Source organism: Neoarius graeffei, chromosome 25 (genome assembly GCF_027579695.1).
Source record: "Neoarius graeffei isolate fNeoGra1 chromosome 25, fNeoGra1.pri, whole genome shotgun sequence".
Lineage (NCBI taxonomy): Eukaryota > Metazoa > Chordata > Actinopteri > Siluriformes > Ariidae > Neoarius > Neoarius graeffei.
In genome coordinates, this window is record NC_083593.1 from 58,002,636 (window position 1) to 58,028,603 (window position 25,968).

General features: G+C 42.4%; 1 protein-coding gene across 2 annotated transcripts in view; it reads right to left on the bottom strand.

Moving 5' to 3' along the window:
* Positions 1-10,405: 10,405 nt before the first annotated feature.
* The window catches only part of ugcg (UDP-glucose ceramide glucosyltransferase), a 61,103-nt gene continuing 45,540 nt past the window's right edge, over positions 10,406-25,968 (bottom strand). Inside the window, exons 3-10 of one of the 2 annotated variants that reach the window (XR_009651564.1) lie at positions 19,261-19,363; positions 18,087-18,188; positions 17,343-17,455; positions 16,204-16,382; positions 15,968-16,054; positions 15,013-15,199; positions 14,485-14,707; positions 10,406-14,261 (exon numbers count right to left, since the gene is read on the bottom strand). Coding sequence is in view for 1 of the 2 variants with exons in the window: in XM_060909030.1 (XP_060765013.1) it covers positions 14,537-14,707; positions 15,013-15,199; positions 15,968-16,054; positions 16,204-16,382; positions 17,343-17,455; positions 18,087-18,188; positions 19,261-19,363 (942 nt within the window). In the remaining variant the exon portion in view is untranslated. Of the gene's footprint in view, positions 14,708-15,012; positions 15,200-15,967; positions 16,055-16,203; positions 16,383-17,342; positions 17,456-18,086; positions 18,189-19,260; positions 19,364-25,968 lie in introns of both variants that reach the window. The other variant, XM_060909030.1, reaches the window with a different exon arrangement.

Below are 25,968 nucleotides of genomic sequence, written 5' to 3' on the forward strand. Positions count from 1 at the left end.
TCCTCCACTTTCCCTCTCTCTCCTCCACTCTCCTCTCTCTTCCACTCTTTTCTCTCTCTCCTCCACTCACTTTCTCTCCATTCTCCCCCTCTCTCCTCCACTCTCCTCTCTCTCTCCTAAACTTTCCCTCTCTCTCCCCTTCACTCTCCCTCTCCTCCACTTTCCCTCTCTCCTCCACTTTCTCTCTCTCCCCTCCACTCTCCTCTCTTCCACTCTCCCTCTCCTCCACTTTCCCTCTCTCCTCCACTCTCCTCTCTCTTCCACTCTCCCTCTTCCACTCTCCCTTTCTCTCCTCCACTCTCCCTTTCTCTCCTCCACTCTCCTCTCTCTCTCCTCCACTCACTTTCTCTCCACTCTTCTCTCTCTCCTCCTCTCCCCCCCCCCGACCGGAAGCTGAAACTCTGTGAGTAAACACAGGGACTGAGTCCCACTTTAATCCTCTGAGAATGAGGGAAACTCTTCACTGGTTCAGGAGTGAATGATGGATTCCTGTGGTTTTGTTGTAGAGGATTTAAATGGCGCTGTTTACTGAAAGGAATCCGGTGGAATGTTCCGGAAACGGGTGAGTCACGTGACTGGATTAAAGATGGCCGCTGTGTGTTTCTACAGTGCTGAGGGAGGTTTTGTGAGGTTTTGTGAGGGCTGCTGCTGCTGCTGCTGTTAAACACTGCTGAGCTGAACAGAGAAACTGGGTTGGTGTTTAATTTGGCGACATAAACTTAGTCACGTGGTATCTTAATACATGACTTGCAGCTTGCAATGAAGACCATTAGGGGGCGGTATGGTACAAGGACAGTAATGCATAGTTTTATGATGGTTATAACACCAGCACAATACAACAGCTTTCTGTTTAAAACGACCTTTTTATTCACTGCAGCCTCCTTTGACATTTGAACAACTTGTCAAACACCATATTTATAAAACTGAAATACATATTTCATAAATAAATGCATATTAATCTGAGTATCTGTAAATAAACACCAAATACTGCTCACTGATGTGCAGGCCATCACAGGGAAACACTGGGGTTCCATCAGAGAACTTACACATAAATGGAAAAGACTTTGAGCAAAAATGATGGCACCCCTGTGTCCACTATCAGCTGATGACCCCTGTGAGATTTAGTGATGAGATCCTGTGTATCGTTATCACTGTATCTGATCAACGTCTCTGGTGTTTCTGAACTTCACTTTCATTCTCAGATTCTTTAATACAAGCAGGGTTTAAAATATATGTTTTTAGGAGGACAAACCTAAAGAAACACGTACAGGTGGGTGGAGTGGTTACGTTCGAACAGTACAGAGCTCGGAAACAGATAAGAATCAGACAAGGAGAAGATTAGAGTTGATCTGATCAGTGAGGGTGATTTAGGAACCAGAGCAGAAGACTGAGAGTGAAAACAGCACACGTTGTTATAGTCGTAAAGTACTGATTGACAGAGTTACCGTCGTCCTGAAGTAGATTCTTTTCCCATAACATGTTCCCAAGTGTTTTTTTCCTCTTACACCCCACTGCACCTTTACAAAACAAGTTAATTCCTTTCATCACTTGTTTTGTAGCATAAACAGTTGTTCCCTCACCTCTCTCTCTCTCTGCTACACAGCACTGGCACACTGGAGACTCCTTCCATACATGTTACAGAAACACATTTCTCCTCACAGAAAACTTCACCACATCAACTATTTTTAAGTCTGTTTATGTGGCACATCTGCTGTCTGAGTCCCTGTGAACGAGCTGTTACTATAGAAACAATAATGCGATAGAATGAGAGCATTAATATAAACCTGCACTGCTGTTAGAGAGAATTAATCAACACCTCCTGACCAATCAGAGTCCAGAATTGAAAAATCTTTTAAAATGTATTTATTTAGAAACTGTTCAGTCTGGATTAATGGTGAAAGAAAGTGTAAAGATCCTCTGAATTAACAGATGGAGACACAGGAATCATTTTAATTTCTTCTGTATCAGTATTTAATTTAAAACCACAATAATTCAGTTAACATTTGGTTTATTTACACACAGTTTATGAAATTTGTATTTTTGAGTGTATTATTGTCTTCCTTGCTGCTTCCAAGTTTAAATATTTGTTGAACAGTTTAATTATTAATTGAATCTAAGTGGACTGGTGTGTGTCTGTCTCCCCCTGACCCAGTTCATGATGAGGGGTAAAAGGTTCTGCTGGAGCAGGAAGTGACGCTGTGGAACACACAGGAGGTCTGATGCTCCATCAACACTTTTAGTTCCACGTTATTTATGACTCCAGAGACACAAATCAACTCCAGCAGCCTCTAAAGAGACTCGAACAGCTGCTGTTCACTCATCTGTTCACTCACTGCACTCATCCCTCCAACACTGCACACATTCACAGCTCCTCACTTCCACTCCAGTAAATCTGTCCCGAGGCTCTTCAGGGCCAAGCTCAACCTCCTGAAACACTTCATTGTGTTCGTGATCCCAAGTGACTGTCACATGACCACCACAGCACTTTCCTCCTGCATTTCCTCCTCACACAGTTATTTATTTACCACGACTTTCTTCAGAGTTACCGCAAATGTGTGGAGTTATAGTTATAGGATTTGGATTAGAAATTTGTTAATAAATAAATAAGCAGTACATTTACATTTTTACTTCCATAAACTTTTGTAATGTATAACTTTACATTATATATATTCAATAATTTTACATTTATTGCATTATTCTGAAATTAAGTTTTTATTTTAAAATAATTACAATAAATGATATTGATTATAATACAATTCCTTCTACATTTTTTCCAGTGTTCCTGAATAAGTGTGGACTTCTGTTTGTGTGATGTGGATTTGAATTTTGTAATTTATATACATTATATAAGTATGTAATATTATAATATAAATAATTTAAAAATATATTTAAAAGCTTTTATTCTGAAGTTGAGACTTTAATTTGTATCTTTGTATTTCTTTTAAATAAAGACCTAATTGGGTTTCAATTTAATCAAATTTTAATAATTAATTAGGATAAGTGTGCTTTTCATTTCTTTTTAAAATCATTCTATTTTTTGGAAGTGCTCATAGGCCTTGCAAAAAAAATTCTCTCTAAAACTGATTTACTGAGTTTAAAATGTTATTCTTCTGTTTTCCAAATTAAGTGCATTTTTGAGTTAATTAAATAATAGAAAAAATTTGTACAAATTTATCTTTAAAACTTGATCTAGTTTTAAAATGGCACATGAAATTGATTCAGGTTACAAAAATTCAAAGCCAAATCCTCAATGTACAATGATTTTTATATCATAACCAATAACTATGGACATGTGCATGCACCGGTGGTGTAGTGGTTAGCGCTGTCGCCTCACAGCAAGAAGGTCCTGGGTTCGAGCCCCGGGGCCGGCGAGGGCCTTTCTGTGTGGAGTTTGCATGTTCTCCCCGTGTCCGCGTGGGTTTCCTCCGGGTGCTCCGGTTTCCCCCACAGTCCAAAGACATGCAGGTTAGGTTAACTGGTGACTCTAAATTGAGCGTAGGTGTGAATGTGAGTGTGAATGGTTGTCTGTGTCTATGTGTCAGCCCTGTGATGACCTGGCGACTTGTCCAGGGTGAACCCCGCCTTTCGCCCGTAGTCAGCTGGGATAGGCTCCAGCTCGCCTGCGACCCTGTAGAACAGGATAAAGCGGCTAGAGATAATGAGATGAGATGAGATGTGCATGCACACAGCTGACTTATGATGACACCATGGGATCTGTACACACACACACACACAGTGTCACTAATGGTTCACTTCCTATCAGGGTTTATTACCAGGAAGCCAGCACATGTTGTACATGAATTTCTCTCTGAAAACCTGAGAAACATGGGTCATTCCAGACATTGTTCAGAAGAACAGCGTGTTTTGATTAAAACGTTGATTGGAGAGGGGAAAACGTATACTGTAAAGAAGTGCAGAAAATGATGGGCTGCTCGGCTAAAATGATCTCCAGTGCTTTAAAATGGACAGCAAAGCCAGAGAGACATGGAAGAAAACAGAAGACTACCATTCGAATGGATCGAAGAATAGCCAGAATAGCAAAGACTCAGCCAATGATCAGCTCCAGGGTGATGAAAGACGGTCTGAAGTTACCTGTGAGTACTGTGACAATTAGAAGATGCCTGTGTGAAGCTAATCTATCGGCAAGAAGCTCCCGCAAAGTTCCACTGTTAAAAAAAAAGACGTGCTGAAGAGGATACAATTTGCCAAAGAACACATCGACTGGCCTAAAGAGAAATGGAAAAACATTTTGTGGACTGATGAAAGTAAGATTGTTCTTTTTGGGTCCAAGACCCCCAGACAGTGAATTCAAGCCACAGTCCACTCTGAAGACAGTGAAGCATGGTGGTGCAAGCATCATGATATGGGGATGTTTCTCTGACTGTGGTGTTGGGCCCATTTATCGCATACCAGGGATCATGGATCAGTTTGCATATATCAAAATACTTGAAGAGGTCATGTTGCCTTATGCTGAAGAGGAAATGCCCTTGAAATGGGTGTTTCAACAAGACAACGACCCCAAACACACCAGTAAGCGAGCAGCATCAGGGTTCAAGACCAACAAAATTAAAGTCATGGAGTGGCCAGCCCAATCCCCGGACCTTAATCCGATAGAAAACTTGTGGGGTGACATCAAAAATGCTGTTTCTGAGGCAAAACCAAGAAATGCAGAGGAATTGTGGAATGTTGTCAAATCATCCTGGGCTGGAATACCTGTTCACAGGTGCCAGAAGTTGGTCGACTCCATGCAACACAGATGTGAAGCAGTTCTCAGAAACCGTGGTTATAGTACAACTAAATATTAGTTTAGTGATTCACAGGAATGCTAAATCCTAAAGATTTTTTCAGTTTATACAGTCAATATTTGAGTTTGTAATGAAAAGTGCAGACGCTGCTATTTTTTTGAACAGCCCAAAATTCATTTTTCTTCATTTTCTGTAAAGTAATTAAAACATTGATACATTTTTCTTCATGTTTTGATGTAGAATATAATGTGCAGTGTTCCCAATGCATGGAAATAAAAACTATTATAAGGATTTTGAGCTTTACTCATGTTTTTAAACACACTGCTATTATTTTGAACACGACTGTATATCTTCTCTGGAAGGAGTCTCCAGTGTGAGCGTTGTGCATCAGTCAGAGGTGACGCTGGAACTGTAAGATCTCTGAGATCTTCAGCACAAAGAAGTTTACATTTCTTCTTCTTTGCGGTTTCTCAGTAATACAATGGAATAAACTGTGATTATCTTTTGTCGTATTAACTTGGACAGAGAGTAAAGAGACTCTGGCGAGGGAACGACTGTTTATGGCTGCTAGAATGCAAGTGACAACAGGAACTTACTCCTTGTAACTACAAACGGATAAAAAGCATGTCATTCTTTAATAAATACAAAATGGTAGTTGTTGGTAAATTGCCGTGGTGTAAGAGGAATAAAACACTCAGGAACATGCCGTTTTAAGAAAATAATCAACTACAAGGTGATGACAGTGAACTCTGCTTCATCACACCATAAGTTCTGGCACTGTACTGCTTTTCTCAGACCTGGCAACCCTGAGTTTACACGATCTGATCTTGGAGTGAGTTAATCTGGTTAAACTAAAGGATTCCAGGTTCTGGAGCAAGTTGCTGAGAAGAAAAGAGAAGTTGGTGGTGCTGAAATTCCTGCCTTGGTCACATGGGCATGAGACTGAGCTCATTAGAGGAGCTGCAGGTCACATGACATCCCCGAGCACCGAGGAGCCCATCATGTGCAGGTCATCCTTCTGAACCACAGCGAGAGAACACACGAGATTTAAACTCAGGGGTTCCTCCATTTTTTTTCCCCTCCCAGATGAGCTGAGTGTTAAACCTCTTGAAACCCTTTGTGATGCTGAAAAAACCCTCACCTTTTTGTAGGGTTCTACATAGAACCCTCGAAACTTTTTCCCTCTAATAGAAAGAAAGGGTTCCAAGGAGACCTAAGTTTAAACCCCTCATTACCCAATGAACCCTTAAAGAACCCATGGACCAGAGTTGTTTTAAATACACCAAGAAACTGAATGTTAAACTCCAGATGGGTTCTAGATACTAAGAACAAAATAATGAGGAAATATTTGGAGATTGTACTGCACCCCGGTAGTACACACTCTTAGAACAGAGGTTCTAATAGGAACTGTGCTACTTTAACAGAGCAAATATTCCAGAAGTGTGTTTCAGTTTCTGCACTTGTATCCTCACTGACATGCTGTGTGTGTGTGTGTGTGTGTGTGTGTGTGTGTGTGTGTGTGTGTCACTGTGCAGATCATCTGTGGGATAAATTTAGACCCAGAGAACTGAAAGAGCCTGCTGTGCTGCTGCCGTGTGTTGTCATGGTGATACTTGACCTTCAGTGGCAGCTTGTCTTTTTTTTTCCCTCTCAGCCCCATAATTGACATTTATCTCAGTCATGTTACTGATGGAGAGAAGAGATGACGCTTTTAAGCTGGAGTGAGAGTGAACAGAGAGCAGGACTTTTATCCAGCCCTGAAAAGGACAAAGTGCTCGTCTTTACTGAGCTCGAGGAGGAGAGATGTGATGTGATTAGATGTGATAATGTGATGTGATAATGTGATGTGATCTGTGGTGATCTGTGATGTGATGAGATAATGTGATGTGATAATGTGATGTGATAATGTGATGTGATCTGTGATGAGATAATGTGATGTGATAATGTGATGTGATCTGTGATGAGATAATGTGATGTGATAATGTGATGTGATCTGTGATGAGATAATGTGATGTGATAATGTGATGTGATCTGTGATGAGATAATGTGATGTGATAATGTGATGTGATCTGTGATGAGATAATGTGATGTGATAATGTGATGTGATCTGTGATGAGATAATGTGATGTGATCTGTGGTGATCTGTGATGTGATGAGATAATGTGATGTGATAATGTGATGTGATCTGTGATGTGATAATGTGATGTGGTGATCATATAGACCAAAGTCATATAAATAAAGATTTATGGTGAAAGTAAGAAATAGCATTACCGACTTGCTCAACTGATTTGACTTCACTGATTGTGTGTTGACTCTCATTAAAACAGAATGGGTGCTATAACTTATGCAACATACATGTACATGCATGCATTTTCACTGATAAAACGTAAAAGGCTCATTAAATAATCAGATGAACTGAGACAATCACATTCTGAAGCAAATTAAATAATCTTATAGACCTTGTGCACCTACGTCATAAGTCAAGTTTATTTGTTTCGCGCTTTTAACAATAAACATTGTCGCAAAGCAGCTTTACAGAATTTGAACGACTTAAAACATGAGCTAATTTTATCCCTAATCTATCCCCAATGATGAAGCCTGTGGTGACGGTGGCAAGGAAAAACTCCCTCAGACGACATGAGGAAGAAACCTCGAGAGGAACCAGACTCAAAAGGGAACCCATCCTCATTTGGGCAACAACAGACAGCCTGACTATAATATTAACAGTTTTAACATGAAGTCAGTTTCGTTGATGTTATAAACTCTTCACTGATGGAAACTTGAGTGCAAAACTGTTCATGACAACTGCAGTCCTAAAGTTAGCAAGTCAGCTGTAGTCCTCAGCCATAAAAGCATTACTGTAAGAGTCCAGAGCTTCCTCCAGGTGTAACCCTCAACTGTTCAGAGGTCAAGTTTGTTTATCCGCCATATTGGGTATCAAGCCACAGCTCACTTCACACACGGAAATTTTTGGAGAGTGATTAACATTTTCAGTCAGAATGGCTTGCTGTGTGGCAGTAGGGAGCTCTAACAGAAAAAGCACGAAGGGTTTATCGCTTTACCGGTTCCCTGCTGATCAAGAGCGGAGGAGGAAGTGGATTGCTGCCGTTAAACATGTTGACTGGGAACCAAGCGAACACTCGCTTTATATTTCATGATCCAATTACATGAAATATAATTACTCAATTTGATTTAAATAGTTGAAAATTAATATTAGAAACACTAAAGCTGTGCCATACTCAAAAGGGAATAGCTTACAAGTTTTAACAGCAAAAAGTGTTGCTGCTCCAGAACGTGAGAGCAGACTTCTCCCACACCTGCCGTCCATGTGCAGTGGCCACTCACAGCAACCCCATCCTGCTCGCATACGATCCGCACATCGAGTGGTTTGTTGCTGAGCCGTTGAGAGTGTAACACATTTATGATTATAAACATGGAGATTAGACTGGGACACGAGTATATAATACTGAATGTCATTAATTATTTATATTACTATTGCAGTATTCCTAGACCCTGGTACTATCTGTATTACTACAAGTTCTTATTTTTGTTCAAACAGGATTATGTTTCATTTCAACATCGATAATAGCGATATGCAAATAAGATCTATTCTGAAAAGTCAATGTATGGTACGCACCTGTGAAGAAATAACAAAACGCTTTTCACGCATATGAACTAGCACGTTCCGTCTCCATCCTGAGGAGAAATATCTGTACGCTTCTAGTGACTTGTAGGCTTTTAGTGACCGACCACTGTAACCCCCTGGCGTGTTGATTAGATAGAGATATACATCGGGGTAATTTACATCTGGCAGCTCATTACTTGAACAATCAAGCGCAGACTTGGTTTCACTCTTACTGATATATGGGTCGACCCCTAAGACAGCAATCTTATCTCTATAGCGATTTTTTGCTGTGACATCCAGGGATTCAGCACAAGTCAAGAGGCAGACTTGAGAAGACGACATCGCGACAGCAGGTATCACTTACAAACTTGCGAAAGCGTGATCCCCAATATGGCAGTGTCAACAGATAATTACGTGACCATGACGTCACATGCACAAGGTCTATACCGCTAGCTTAAACACACAATGCAAGTTACATGTGTTAATCTAAATGCAGGTAAACAATGAGTGGTGTTTTTGTTGTTTTGTATCCAAATGAGAGTCGGCGCTTACCCGTCTGTGTTCTCGCTTCTTGAAGGCCGATCTTGTGGCAGATTATTTTGAAACAATCTGACTTTCAGTTGTTCGTTCAGTTCTCCGTTCATTCGCTTCTTCCACGGAAGGGCGAGATGTTGCTGCTGAGGTGAGCATATCCAGCGGAGAAATCAGACGGCTGTTCCACTCATTCTCCATTTTCTCCATACTGAGTACTCCGCCATCACTGCTCGGCTCAGACAATTACTAAAACCCAGGACGAGACGTCACCGGTTTTAGCAACAATCACGGGGAGGTCACTGCCCGAGAGATAATACGTCCCATTCTGTCCCAGGTTTTAGCAACAACCCTCGGCTCACACTCCGGGAGAACTGGTGCAACTGCACTTACTTTCCTTTTTAAAAAATAAAAAAAACCCCTCTCTTTTCCTTTAATTGTTGGTACTGCACCCCCTTTCAATCCGGGCTTATAGCCAACGCTCCTCAACAGATCAGAGGTCTCGTACAAGTCTTCAGTAAAATGTGCAGAGCAGAGGAGAGACCACTTCGTAGGCGCCCAATGTGCCCATGAACTTCTCACAAAATGCATCCAAATCTTTGCGGTTTGAACATTCTTGGGCCGTGAATGCAACGTAAATCCACCTTCTGTCGTGTTGCTGCACCGGCCAACAACACATCTATGTGGCATGGTGATAAATTAGCTCAAAATGGAGGATCGGAGTTGCAGTCAGTGCTGTGTTTTAGTATAGTGGAAATGGCGAGGAGACTGATAGACTTCCTGCTGTGACGTCACAAATGTCAAGGTCATTCACTCAGACCGCTACCTATATAAATCACTTTAATCGTAAAAATTACTACATTAGATTTATTGTTAATGCTTAAAACTATTCCTGTGCCATTCTTGAGGTCTCAAGGCATTTATAAACAAAAAGTGAGGCCATGGCTCTGCGTATATGCTTTAAGTTCAGCAGTTTGGAGCTGATCTGCACTGAGCTCCTAAACGGTCACTATGAGATTTCTTTCTTTTGTAAAATAATTTTTTGTGACCTCAGTCATTTTAAAGAATTTTACATTACCTTCCAAATCACTTTTGCATTCATTGGGCAAAAGTGCAAAATGGTCCTTCAAAATGATTATTTTTAAAATATATAATTTTACATTTCCTCACAACATTCCGGTTATGATTCAGGTTCAGTGATGAAAACAATCTTCTGATTAAAACTTCAGTTGAGAATTCATCCCGATATGTTATTGTTGCTATAGTTACAGCTCGTTCACAGGGGCGTGTCTGGTGGACGCTGCACATCAGCAGATTAAAAACTGTGTGCTGCTGTGGATGAGGTGAAGGGGTCAAGGAGAACCTCAGAACCTTTAGTTATCCAAGTAGAACCATTTGGGGGCCAAAGAGCCCTTAGTCCCTGGTGTCATCTCCGTCCGTCCGTTCGCTCGCTCTCCCCTCCCTCCCTCCCTCCCTCCCTCACTCACTCAGACTTGTGACTCAGTGGTTTGGTAAAGCTTTAATTTAATGACTGTTTCCCTGCTGCACTTTAGAAAGTTTTTTCTCATAAACACACAAACACACAGTTGATGGGAAAAACAGGAACATGTTGGATTTTAACAAAAACAAGCGCCATAGTTCTGGTTTGCTTTACAGCATAAGAGGAACTACAACAAAAAATCCAGCTCAGGAATAAATTAAGCTTCAGTAAGCATTTTAACAATCTAAACAATTCATAAATACACTGTACAGGTTTTTATTTATTCATTTTATAAAAGCAGGTCTTCAGCATTGAGTGTGTAAAATAAGTGAAGGTGGATCACAACTGGACTTTTCTACAACTTTCACACACAAACGAGGCTGGTGGTGTTACAGCACAACAGACACACACACACACACACACAGACACACACACACACACACACACACAAAAAAAAAATGATGTGTCAAGTTTAAGGAGGGGAAAAAAGGTGACCCCAATTTGGAATTTGGTGTTTGCAGCGTAGGTCACACCACCAGCCTTTTACACATACACTTTTTTATTTATTTATTTTTTATTTTAAAAAGTCAGTCGTGTTGTCCAGTTCCCCACCTCGAGCTACACAACAAATACACTCACAGTATTGGGGGGGGGGTGTCTCTCTCTCACACACACACACACACACACACACACACACACACTTCTCAAACACTCTTGCTCAGGACGGACAAAGATCCAAAAATTCACGTTGTAATATTTCTAATCACTAGGGCGGCGTTTTCAGAGCAACATACAGAACTAAGACGTATTTACATGCGACACTGTGGGACACCGTTATTCCACGCTGCTCACCTTCACTAGATTGCTCATGAAGATACTTTGAAATGTTCCATAAAATCTGAAAAGTTTAACAGATGTGCAAGACTTTTATTGCTGACTGATGTGTTTTAGAAATCCCTCGCTACTGTTGAGGGCCGAGAAAGGAAACGTACTGTGATGGAGAGGGTAGAAAATAATAAAGCAGATGAAGAACTTGGTGTTGGAATGAAGTGTCAGGTTTTACACAAAACACCGAATACGACATTAAGCTCCTGTTAAATTGAGTGAATGACGGAAAAAAAACTTCAATAAAATGAATCATGTCCAGTATAATACTGTCAGTATCAGCACGGGGTGTGTGTGGGGTGGGGTGGGGTGGGGTGGGGTGGGGGGTTTGTTCCCTCTAAAACCCTGAGCATCACGCTGATGTACAGACCTGCCAACAACAAACAGAATTTATACGTATAATTTTACATTGATTTCTACATTTCTGGAGCGCGTTATGGTTATGATGCTCGCGTGTGATGTCGTACGTTTCCTGGTTTTATTGTTTAATCTTCAGAATTCTTTTCCCTGGTCAGGGTCATGACGGATTAAATTGTGTGCATTTTGAAAATGAGAAACAACTAAGTTCATCAGAAAATAATTGCAGGAAGTGGTGCAGGAGTGCAGCTGCCATTTTAATCAGTTCATCACTAAAAGCCACTGTTACAATTATTTGTCAAGTGTGAGATTTAACTCAAAATGTTCTCCATCACAAAGTGAGAGTTGCATCAACACATCTTTCATCAAGCAGGGAAGTCGAGACATTACTAATGTAAGGCGTGGGGCAGGGGGCAGGGCTTCTAGCCAGTTGGCGAATATCAGAGAGATGGACACACCCACATAACCGTCAATCATTCCAGAGTCATATTCAGGAAAATAAGATTTCTGAAGGACGATGTGTAGCAGCATACTCCGAGGTTAAAAAGTGCATGAAGGTTGGCAGGTCTGATTTTACTACACAGGAAGGGTTTTTGTTTTGTTTTTAAAAATGAATTTTGACTTCTTTGCAAAAGATCATCCTTCACGTTGTAATTCACACTGAAACGCATCACGGGGGGGAAACCCGGCTGTACACACTCACTGAAATGCAACAGGATTCAACACAGATTCTAAAATATCAGGCGTGCTGGTCAGAAACACTCCTGTGAGGTAATCAGCAGACGTCGGGCGGGGCAGGGCGGGGCGGGGCGTTTGTTACTGACTGAGTGGGGAAGGAAAAAATAAAAACCAAAGAGACAGTGAGTCTGAAACAGGAATGTGTGTCATGTCATGATCGTGTCAGTAGTAACAGACCACATTAATGACTATACAGGTGTGGTCAGGGGGCGGAGCTAAACTTTCTACCTTTCAGCCAGTTTGTTCATCCCAAACATGTCTGATCCGACCGATCAGAGCTGCCAAGAGCCCTTCATGAGTCGTATCCAGTGTGTCTGGGACAGGAAAAGCTCCATCTGACGAGATCATCATCATCATCGAGCTAAAATAAAAGGTCATGTTTAATGTGCAACTGTGTTCTGGTTCGCCTCCACTCAGGGCTCACACTTAATCAGGCAGCACATTTATTTAAAACAAAACAATTGAAATCCTTGCAGCGTTCCTTCTAATGGAATATTTATGGCACTAGGATTTAGAGTTTGTGAATTTGATTCATGTTCCATTAAAAAAAAAATCTGGAGTGAAATTAAATCAGAGTGAAATTGTATTTCATAATTGAATTTCTTTAACCTCCAATTTGAAGCCTTTTTTAAATATCAGACATTTATATTTTTCAACCTGAAATTTTTATTTTAATATCAGAAACTGACTGTTTTAAACTGATTTATTTACCTGATTTTTTTTTTTTTAATCTGAAGCTGTTCTTTGATTTAAAATCATTTATTTAATATCTGGAAGTGATTTTTTACTTAAACCTAAATTTGTGTAAAATATCTGCAGCTGATTTTTAAAAAAATACTTTTAGATATCTGTGTGTGTGTGTGTGTGTGTGTAAGCTGAATTGTAAAGAGGTTAAATTTATACTGGTTCTGTTGATATTAAATCGGTGCTGGTTTTTCTTTCAAATATGCAGCAAATCTCCTGACTCTGATTTCACTCCATGTTCTGAGGTTTAATCCCTGAATTCAGATAAATTAAAATTTGAAATGTGCTGAAAATTTTGTTTCAAATTCAGTTCATCAGATTCAGAGTAATACTGTGCTGGGTTCAGTCATTAACTGTTTCAGCCAATCAGCAGTCAGGAAATGATGCGAATGTGATGCGCTGAATTTGAAATCTGAACTCAGCTTTGACGCTTGATTTACGAGATCAAAATAAAGCATTAAAAAAAATCAAATCCTAGTGGCACAAATAAATATTGGTGTCTCGACTCTGTAGGTGGTGGAAATGTTTCACTGTGTGCTGACTGGAGGATTTGAACCGTAACTGAAATCTCTCACTAATACTGATCGAGCTCGGGTCACGCTGTGGGTTGAAATATTTTTGTTAGCAGATTAAATTTTATACGTTCAGTCATCCAACATTTAAAGGCAACAGAGACGTGTGGAGAGGGGGGGGGGAACAAACAAACAAACAAACAAACAAAAAAAAAAAACACCACGACATGAGACCAAAACTCCAGCATTTGACTTTCCTCCTGTGTTGATCTGCTGAAGCAGCGCCTCACACTGACATCATGTGTGTTTTCAGAACGAATCATGGTTTTTTTTGTACTCATTGATACTGAAACCTGCGTTCATTTCATCGTAACGTGACATCATGTAGTATTGGAGATGTATTTAATGATATCAGAGTGGTATCGGGATCGATTCATCCTGACTTTAAATCACCACGAATGACAAACCGGTGCGTGCAGTGCTGCTCAGAACCACAAGACATAAAACATAAATAAAACTTTTTTTAATGAAAATTCACTGAATGACTAAGACACGCCTTCCTCCTCCTCTTCTTCTTCTATCTTTACCTCCTCTATCTTTTGATATTTTTTCTTTTTGGGTCTCCGAGCCTCAGAGTGCAAGGGCTGCAAAAGCACCAAAAACAAACACTCAATTACACTCAGCTTCACACCGCCGACACACACCACAGGCTCTTAAAAACGTGAAGGGGGAGAAAAAAAAAAACACAAAGCAAAAAAATAAATAAATAAATTCACTTCTTAAAACTTTCAACAGGTAAATCTGAAATGATTATGAGCAGTTATTTGTTATCTCTGAGTGTTCTGTCCGAACCCATTTCTTCTTCACCTCCTGTTTTGTCATAAGTGTATCCGCTGCTTCAAGGTTTGCTTTTTCCCCTTTATACCTCCAGTATCTCCTCGGCCGTGCCGCCGCAGCGTAGCCGGTAGCGCCCCGTCCTCCAGCTGATGGTGGGGTCCCACAGAGCCGAGAGGAAAATCTGGATGGTCATGGACTCCCGGATGAACCAGGCCACAGCATAGTCCAGCTTGGAGAAGGAGACAGGACCGCCCTGAGGAACAAGAAACAGCGAGCGTGACGCAGACAGGTCGGCCATCGACATCTTCACGCTTCGTAATGTTCTGAATGATGCGTGGTCAATAGTTTCAGTTAAAAGTTGAATCTATGAACATCTGAAGATTCAAATTCATTCAGTCAGCGTCATTAACATTAACTAACCATCAGTAAACTAGCCAAGTTAGTCTGATGGAGGTCCCAGTCGGATTATTAGGCTACGTAGGCAAGTGTGTATAAACCGCGTGTATAAACCGCGTGTATAAACGGCGTCTCGTGCGGTCAGACAGGCATTGGCGTTACCTGAACTCCTCGGAGCTGAATGTAGTCAGCGATGAACCAGGCGAGACAGTGGCACATGAAGAACACCATGATGTCCCAGCGGAACATGTGATGGGCCGACCAGCCGATGATCAGACTCGCCATGAAGCACTCGGAGATGGGCTCGATGATGGTGGCAGGGAGCATGTTAATGCGCAGCTTCGCCCATCTACAGCAACCACATGACATCATCATAATAATGGTTTAAAATTCGTCTAAAACCATCCTGTTAGTGCCACATTTCAGACTCATTAACACGGTGCTGTATCAGAGAAGGTTCAGTTGTTAATGTTTCAGCCAATCAGCAGACCAGAAATGATTGCGAGGTTGATGCGCTGGTGTGCGATGTGGCAGGTGAGCCTTCAGTTACGGCACATTTGTCTCAGAGATGTGATTTTCAGTAACATTCTAATTTGTCTGAGTTCTGAGTAAACTAGATACAACGCTGTAAAGAAGAGAGAAATCGGAACGATCTGACGCGTGCTCCTGCAACAACCGAATAAAAGCACACAGTATAACCTGAAATGTTAATCAATCAATCTGCTATATAAATAAATAAATAAATAAATAAATAAATAAATGGTGTGAAAATCGTTCTGTGGCTGTTAAACTGTAAACAAGACCAAATAAATAAATATTTATGTAACTAATAATACTGTAATAATGAGAACACAGGATTTATTTAATGACATCACACCGTTCAGGTGTAGCTCCACCTCAAAATATGCAAATTTAAAATCAGTGTAATAGATATGAAGCGAAAAGTCGTGTGATAAAAATGAACAACAGTGATGCGAGTGCTGTTAAAGAACCGGATATAAAAATAATGAAAGCTAAAATAAAATAAAAGCTGAATAATCGCGTGTGGGGAATGAAATGTTCTGAGTGTTTACTTGGTGGCGAGGACAGACGAGACACAGAAGGAGACGTGCCATACCTGATCATGCGTGACTGGAACTGGGCGATGGAATACGAGCCGGAATTCTGCATGGCTACCTGCATCGCCATGGAAAATTTCCACCCCCTGAAAGACAAAAGAGAAGGAGCTCATTTTCATGAGTGGTCAGGCATGACAGCAGAAAATTACACAATGGGAAGAGTTATAAATATTATAAACTGGTTTTAAGGAAAGAAAAAAAAAAAAAGTTGAAATTCAGGATAAAGAAATGAAACCTGTCAGCGATGGCTTTGGCCATGAAGTAATCCTCAGCGATGTACTGAGCGAAAGCGATGAGACCTCCAGCCTGGTCCAGAACATCCTTCCTCATCAGACACGACATCCCCGTCACACACTTAATCCCCGTCACGTTAGCAGAGATATAGGAGCGAGGGTGTGATGTTCCGAAATATACCTGCAGGAACACAGGACAGGCAATCACACACACACACACACACACACGGTTGTGATATTTTACAACACACAAGCTCGAGTGCACGGAGAGACAAACCCCAGAGATCATTCTCCACAATCAGTAAAAAGCTGCACACAACTCTGTAAAATCGCATCACACATCCAGAGATATGCAGTGAATCACACTTGCAGGGTGGAGTCCGGGCGTTTCCTCACATCCCTCAGTTTTCCAAAGAACAATTAAATTCTGGACGCATTTGAAACAATCAGATCTCCAGTTTTACCGTCACAAAACACTGCAGCACCAGAGAAGCAAAACCTCACAAATTAATTATTAACACGAGTCGTTATACTGAGGATATAAACCCAATCAAAGGGAGGCAACCACAGGATGTGTTTAACAAAACTCCGCCCAGATGGTCACAAGATACAGACAGAAACAGGACGCGACAGAAGACCCCAGACAGAGACCCCAGCGCCTGTTAAACTGAAGGATCAGCACGAGTCAGCGGGTCGTCACTAACATCACATTACATCATTCATTCATCCATTTCATCACTCAGAGAAAAACCTGCACGGCAGCACGCGCGTGTGTGTGTGTGTGTGTGTGTGTGTGTGTGTTTACAATAACAGCATCTTTACTGTCTCCAGAACATCCAGATTCTAACACACACTACTCGGTCATGATCTGTGTTTCTCCCCCCCCCCTCTCACACACACACGGATTAAAGCCTGGTGTTGGATTTGATCATCCTGAGTGCACCTGGAACAGTGGTGGCGTTTCACACTCGCTGCTCGTTATTACTGTGGTGGTGATGATGAAGGCTGTGAGGATCTGAGCTGCAGTGGTGGAACAGAGGAAGTGATGGTCACCGTGTGCTCGGTGATTAGCTCACTCACGCTACCAGTCAAATCCATTTAAATATTCAAATCTCAACACGGACTCGGGACACGAGCTCACCTGCTCGAGCGTTGCGGCGAATCCCGGCCGGTCTGCGACGTAGGGGAGGCCGTGAACCAGAGCCACCTTCTCCGTCATCTGATTGGCCATGTCAGTCAGCGTGTCGGGCCTGACTGCGGGAAAATCAGATACACACACCACGGACTGTTAACACGGAAAAAAGAATGCTGACTGGCGCACGCTCTGTACCGGTACTGGTGGGAGGTGTCCAGTCAGCCAGCTAATGTCTCACACACACCCCAACCATAACAACCCCAGCTAATCAGCTAGCTTACCTATCAACTATTAACGATTATTAAATGTCTGATTTCCTCTGAAAATCTCCTGTGTGTTCCACATTAAATATCTCCAGTTTGCAAAACCTCACGTTCTCCTTATATTGACTCTCTAAAATCATTCCTTTATCACCAGCACTTTGTGCTCCATGCTGCAAACTGATTAAAAATAGCTTGATATTAAAGGGCTCTACTTGGAGGACTAAGGGTTCTCGTGCTACTAAATGAGTTCCAGTGGGAGGACGAAGGGTTATTATCCTCCTTAAAGGGTTCTACTTGATCCCTTCACCATACTGACGATGAAACATTTTTTTTGTACTGTACGTAGAGCACTCGCTGTACTCATCCTTGTGAATGAGCCGTTACCACAGAAACACTGATGTATTTATATAAATTTGCAGCTGCACTACAGTCACAGATTCACGTCACTGAACTCGTGTTTAGAAGCAGAACGTGTCAGAAGCGTTACCTCGAATGCCGCTGTCGCAGATCCACACCAGGTCGTATTTTGCTCCCTCGTAACCTGGCATGAGGTTGTTTATTTTTGGATTGATGCCAACCTTCTTACCGCCTTGGGGGGGGGGAGAAAGAGCAGACAGAGGAAGAGCATGTCACGTCTCTGTTTTTTCCACTTCTCTTCTGCAGCTCGATCAGATATGGAGCTGTTCTGAGCTTCAAACAAACATTAACCACCAACACTGAACCACTTGAAAGCAGACCAGAAAAAAATAATCCATATTCATTATTAAAACACAGAGCAGCGTGGAGGCCGTGTTCTCAGAGACGCCTTCCTCCTGAACCCCAGCACGGCCTCGCTGTGCCACTGCTAACAGGCTTCAGTAACGTGTTTAACCTCAACATGGCGGTGTACAGGCACAGCGGCCATTTTAATGAGGCAGTCATGTGAGCTGAAGAGCTAAAGGACGATTAAACACCTCCCTGTGTGTGTGTGTGTGTGTGTGTGTGTGTGTGTGTGTAGTTCATTAGTAATGTACAAAAATGAGACTTCAAGAAATTTAAAGATGCTTTGACTATTTTTTAAAATAAAGTTTTAGCCATAAAGCACGCCAATCAGTTTTTTTAAGTAGAATAAACTAAAATTTAAGAAATGAACAACTTTTTTTGTCACAAAAAAAGAAGGGGAAAAAAATTAGGCTTGGGCACTGATGCGTCTCATCTGATTGTTAGATAACAGAGAGAAAAAGCGTGATTCTTTTTCCTTGTAATAATCATGTGACACTCCGTGTCCAACCAGCAACAAGCATGTGATATTCAGTAAGGGCCTCCCCTTTATCAGTTAATCCTGATTTCCAGTCATGTTTCCCTGATTAATTCATGCCACTGTGAGCACATGAACCGCTGTTCGTAATAAGGGCATGTGAGAGGAAGATAACGGGCCCCCAGACGATTTAGGTACGAAGTCACTTCCTGTTTTTAATGCGCGAGAATCAATTTCCTCGGAGTTTCAGAGGCGCAGCTCGGAGATCTTCTAAACGATCTGGATTGGTCCCTGAAGGCCCCACAGGAGGAATCATTTCATGAGGGAGATGCAGCGAGGACGTGAGGGGACTCAACTGGTTCCTCGACGCGAATGACATTCACATGCTGATTAACACGCTGACCTGCGCTCTGAAAGTGCTTACCTATAAACAAGCGGGCGTCGACGCTCGGGTATTTCCCCAGCAGCTTTTTACACACGTCGATGGCCGGATCATCGTGGTCTTGCACACAGAGCAGAATTTCATACTAAGGAGGAAAAAACACAGACAGAAGCACACACGTCATCCATCATCTCCATTTATTCATTGTGTATTTTGAAGCGAGGGTTATTTTATTTTATTTGTTTATTTTTAAATCAGTTGCTGTCTGACTGTCCTGTGAGTTGTCGGACTTAGGAGGTCGTCTGTGTCTATCGAGAGCACACTTCATTTACCGCCGACATGCAGCTTTCCAGGCAAACCACCATCCATCTATCTCTCACACACACCCTCGCTCACTCACACACGCGCGCACGCCCTCGCTCACACCCTCGCGGTCACAAACATGTGCGCGCTCTCTCACTCACACACACCCACTCTCACTCGCTCACAGCCACTCTCACGCACCCTCGCTCTCACCCACCCACTCTCACTCGCGCACGCCCTCGCACTCTCTCTCACAAACACGCACGCGCACCCTCGCACACAGCCACTCTCACTCACGTGTGCCCTCGCTCACACACACACACACACACACACCCTTGCTCACGCATGCCCTCGAGCTCTCGCACACACACATGCGTGCACGCACACGGGCCTTCGCTCTCTCACACACACACACACACGCAGGCCCTCGCTCACACGCACGGGCATGTTCTTGCTCACACACACACTCGCACACACACACACTCGCTCACACACGCGTGCCCTCACTCACACACATGCACACGCTCTCGCACATGCACCCTTGCACGCGCACGCACGCTCTCACAAACACGCACACCCTCGCTCACACGCATGCACTCGCACTCCCTCTCTCACACACGCGCGCGCGCTTCTCTCACTGTTGGTTCTGTTTAAACGCTCGGTGATTCAGCAGTAAATCCAACTTTCACTTCTGGTAAACTGAGCGACGAGTCGTTCAGGGAACAAATCGAGCCTGAGTCGGATCTTTTAGACAAATTTTAAACTGAAAAAGCAAACTGTGGGCGGCACGGTGGTGTAGTGGTTAGCGCGGTCGCCTCACAGCAAGAAGGTCCCTCAGGCAGATGGTACAGATCAATACACACAAGCACAAATAGACTCTCAGTTTTTATCCAACTGCAATAATAACCCTCAGTGCTGCTAAATAATGTGCAATACAAAACCTGACTGAAACAGACCGATGTAATGACAAAGTAAGCATGTGAGCAGATGTATGCTCATATGGTTACTGTCTGTCCGTACTGTCTTTTTTTTTTTTGATGACTGGGTGTGTGAGCGGCACAGTGGTGTAGTGGTTAGCGCTGTTGCCTCACAGCAAGAAGGTCCGGGTTCGAGCCCCGTGGCCGGCGAGGGCCTTTCTGTGTGGAGTTTGCATGTTCTCCCCGTGTCCGCGTGGGTTTCCTCCGGGTGCTCCGGTTTCCCCCACAGTCCAAAGACATGCAGGTTAGGTTAACTGGTGACTCTAAATTGAGCGTAGGTGTGAATGGTTGTCTGTGTCTGTGTGTCAGCCCTGTGATGACCTGGCGACTTGTCCAGGGTGAACCCCGCCTTTCGCCCGTAGTCAGCTGGGATAGGATCCAGCTCGCCTGCGACCCTGTAGAAGGATAAAGCAGCTACAGATAATGAGATGAGACTGGGTGTGTTCGTAATGACAGGAAGTATGCATGTGTGTAGATGTATGTTCATATGACAACTATATGTCTGTACTGTCTTTTTTTGCAATGACTGTGTGTGTGTGTGTGTGTGTGTGTGTGTTCATGTATGCTGCTATTACGGTTACATGTTTTCTATGTATTCTTTTTAACTTAAATTATATTTTAGGAGACTCAATGAATGAGGCACTGCCTGGAGAGCACTTTAAATTTCATTGTACTTGTGACAAAGACCTATTCATGGATTAAAGTAAAAAAAAAAAAAAAAAAATCATCTGACTGAAAAAAAAAAGCTCCATGTCGTTGGCCCCTACCACGTCAGTGATGCGTCAAATTTTAAACACCGTGTTGTCCATTATCCCCTCGGCCCCTACTTATAGTACATTTACATAATTTTAACAATGACTAAAGCTAAGGCAAGACTTGACCATTGTCATTACTGGCTATAAATGATGAAACATCAAGTTTTCAGCGCAAAGTACAAATTTATTTCAACAATACTTTAGTAATGCACAACAGTGGTTCAGAGAAAAGTGCAAGTGCAGTCGAACTTGAACCATGCTTTCAAAAGAGTGGAACAGAAAGAAAAATAAAATCTGTTGAAATAAAGCCAGGAAACAAGAAAAGTAAAGTGAAAGTTCACTTTTTCTGCTTCTTCGCAGTGAAGCCAAAGGCATCTAGTTTGGCAACACCTGATGCCTGTTTTTGTTTCTTTTTCCTTGGCACAGCAGCAGGAGCTTGCCATTATCGCCCATTTCATTTCGCCAAGCCCATCTCCACTTATTCTTTACTGTTTTGTCGATGTCTGACACATCTGTGCCTTCATTTAAAAGAAGCGCGTCCATGCTGGCAAAACCGAAAGGAATTTGACGCGCTCCAGTGATGGAAATCGAAGGGCCTATGTCAGGTGGCCTATACGCAGTACTCGAGTTGAGGGGGGATGTGGGGGGGGCATCCCCCTTCTGAAATAAAAATCTCAAATCATCCCCCTTATAAAACGGCCATCCCCCCATCACATCCCTCGGGCCATTTTACCAATTAATGTGGAAATTAGCCTACTATTATTTTAACAAATATTACTATCATTTCAACATTAGAGGCTTTGCGCAGTGATAGCCTACATGTAGCCGGATTAAAAAGACGCATATTTATTTATTCAGTTGCACCTCTCATTCACACCTACAGTACCAGTCAAAAGTTTGGAAACACCTCTAATTCAGTGGTTTTTCATTATTTTAAAATTTTCTGAATTGTAGATTAATACTAAAGTCATCGACATTATGAAGAAATATATATATGGAATTATTTGGCAAACAAACAAACAAAAACAAACGTGTTAATCAAACCAGAATATGTTTTATATTTTAGATTCTTCAAAGTAGGCACCTTCTGCTTAGATGACAGCTTTGCACATCTTGGCATTTTCTCAGTCAGCTTTACGAGGTAGTCACCTGGAATGGCTTTCAGTTTACAGCTGTGCCTTGTCAAGAGTTAATTTCTTGAATTTCGTGACCTCTTAATGTGTTTGAGACCATCAGTTGTGTTGTGAAGAGGTAGAGTTGGTATACAGTGAATGGCCCTATTTGAGTACTGCTCTAATCCATATTATGCCAAGAATTACTCAACTAAGTAAAGAAAAATGACAGTCCATCATTACTTTAAGAAAGGAAGGTCAGTCAGTCCGAAAAGGTTTGGGATGAGTTGGACCGCAGAGTGAAAGCAAAGCAGCCGACGAGTGCTCAGCACCTCTGGGAACTCCTTCAAGACTGTTGGGAAACCATTTCGAGTGATGACCTCATGAAGCTGATTGAGAGAATGTCAAGAGTGTGCAAAGCTGTAATCAAAAGCAAAAGGTGCCGACTTTAAGAATCTAAAATATTTTGGTTTGATTAACATTTTAAAAGTTTACTAAATGATTCCTTCCTTTGACTGGTACTGTATACGGAGGTTTCAGTCACTGAAAACAGCTACTTTCGCAAACTCGGGGCAGAGTGGAGATTTCTGAAAACTCCATCTTCAGACACGCGTGTAAATCGGGAAAACGAAGCAACAGTGGGCGAGAGGGCACGCGCGAATATAATGAGTCAGAGGTGTGAATCTTTCACCAAATGCCAATTGTCCCGGTTCTTCATGAAATCGCACGCGCACGCACAAATTCATCAGGTTAACTTTCAAATAACTGTTCTTGTGCACTTGCGACACCGGAGCCACTTTCCTGAATTTTGAGCTTTGGAGTATTGGCTTCCACTGTTTTCTGACCTTTTGTGCTTAGTGAATGAGACACTTCATTACACTCCACTGACCGACTTCCAATTCCAGACTTTTTTGAAAATGTAAAATATAGGCCTACGAGATGGTTTTTTGGGACTTAATTCGCGTTGGTCCTTCACTATTAATTTTTGAGACTGACGAGACACTAAATACTGTGGAATTATTTTCTCCTTACTATGAAGCTTGGCATCTTAAACAAGTGTCGGGAAATCTTGCAGCCCGACTCTGCAGCCTCCAATGTTTAAGCGAACTGCTGAAACCATAATGTTTAAAGATTAAATCGTAGGCTAATCAAACCAAAGAAAAACACAGCCTTTCCAGAACATTGTCTGCCGAAGCCTGTTTAACCTACAAAAGGCTTCATAGCAAAGGTCTTGCTGCAGCTTCAACAGGGCTGTTTAGATTTTTTTACCTGATCACCTTTCAATAGGCAAATATCATTATTATTACTACTACAATAGGCCTAGTATTAGTAGTAGGCAAATAGTCGCCTAGTAGTAGGACAGCCAGATTGTTTCATCAGTGGAGCCGCCGTTAAAAGGAAACTGATGCGGAGCGCCGCGGCTCGCCTCAGGGTGAATCGCGTCCCGAGGCGCGGGGCTGGCCCACCCTGGCAGCGCTGGTTCGTTGGGGAGAGGGCAGAGGTCACTGGCTGCCAAGTTTGGAGAGGCTGGGACCTCCTCTGCCCGAGCTACGAGTGTGCAAAGCCGGGCTGGAGCCGACGATAGAAACGAAACTCAGGCAGAGCACCGCAGCTCGCTGCCTACACCGAGCCTCCCCGGGACTAGACAGTAGCGGAGGCTGTATTTATTTATTTATGCCTATCTAGCGCAACAACTTATTCCTTTACATATACTCAAACATAGCACAAGAAAGGGTTCAACAACAGCAGCTTGGTGAAGTTCTAAATCACATCGGTGTCAGACCTATGGGCCTACCCCCCACCCTTTTTTTTTCTTCCTCAGATCTGCATCACTCTCATTATTGACCTTTAGCGCTCCCAGTTGACGGAAATCTGTCGTAGCGACGGAAAACTTTAATCCATGCCTATTCTATTCCTATTCTGGAAGGGGGAAAAAAGTGCTCTGAGAGCACAATATCCCCCGCTGGCAACGATACCATAACTCTGGGAAAATACGACTGAATTGAACGAAATTGCAATATACGTATTACTGACATATAACAAAGAATCCTGCCAAGTTTCGTGAAATTCCTCCAAAAATCGTGAGAGGAGTTGATTTCAGAAGGCGAGTACCCTTCCCTGGGACGGACGGACGGACAGATGACCACCACCACGACCTAATCCCCCTTTAGGCTTTTTGGCCAGTGGGGGATAAAATTTAACACACAAGAGCAACAAAATTGTTTTTATATTCATGAATCTGTTGTATTGTTCCATTCTACAGAATCTCTCGCTCACACACACACACACACACACACACACACACACACACACACACACACACACGTTCTTTTGTAGGTTTTTGAATTCAATTTAAAAACAGACTCAAACATCATTAATCCAGAGAGTTATTTTCATAGACTTTTAAATTCAACTTTTTTGTGGCAGATTTTACTTGCAGATTAAAAGAAAACCCATTTTTAAAATACAGTTATGAAGATAGATGATGATATAAACTAACGATTCATGAGAATAATTGAAAATAAGCAGCTCACACAACTAAGATATCCATCTCCGAAAGCCAGTTTCTATGCAGAATGGACGATTTCATGGAAGCCGCCATTGAAAATATTTTAACCAAATCAGAAAAATCCCCCCGATCGTTTCCGGCAGTGCTCTGACGTCATTTGGGCGCAAGACACGGAAGCTCTGCATAGCGAGTAAGACTTGAAGCTGCCCCTAGCTGGAGATTAAGTTTATATAAAATTTTTTTTTAAAATTCTATTTCTCTAACAGAAACGTGTAGGGGGAAAGATAATACTGATGTCGCTGATAAACAGTGAGGGAAGAGAGAACAGCTGATCTACTCCTATGTGACTGAATGCAGGGAGGTAACTTTTCATATTTCTATCCCCGGTACGAGTCGCGCTGCCGTGACGCCTCATTCTGCGGACTGTAACCTCGCGAGACAACCTACAAACAGATCTGCACACAATCTGACTGACCGAAATCTGTTGAAGAGGCAAGTGCGCGAGTTTTTCCACGTTCCCGGCAGCATAAGCACTCGTTAGCACGCTTAGCATGCTCTCGACTCATTCATGAAAAACTTCCTCATCAAGGCGTCCCCAGGCTCGCCTACCGTAATTACCGTAGTAGACAGTCCAACCCCCGCGGCAACACAGAAAGAGGGGAAACAAACACTGCTTTACGCAGCTCGTGTGCTCGGAACATTTTGAAGAAAATTGTTTCACTCGAACAACTCTGATGCCCCGGCATTAGGAATACCGTACACGCCAGCGCCGAGTCCAGATGCGGTTCCCACCATCTTCAGCCAAAAAGCGGACAAGACAAACGAGACAGCACGGTCAGTAGTCCGCAAAAGAGAAGTTCAAAGGGTAAGAAAACACTTTTTATGGCTTCCCTAAGTTTTTATTAAGCGTGATTGTTATTTTGAGTTCCTTTGGGCATAAACGTAATAACAGCTGATGAAGCGAAGCAGCTTGATGTTTGTTGGGTGTCTTGCTTTGATTCAGTGTTTGTCAGAAACGCCTCGGTAATGACGAACTAAACAACTCTATAAATATTGTTCACTTGTGTGTAACTAATTGATACGGTAATGCTTGT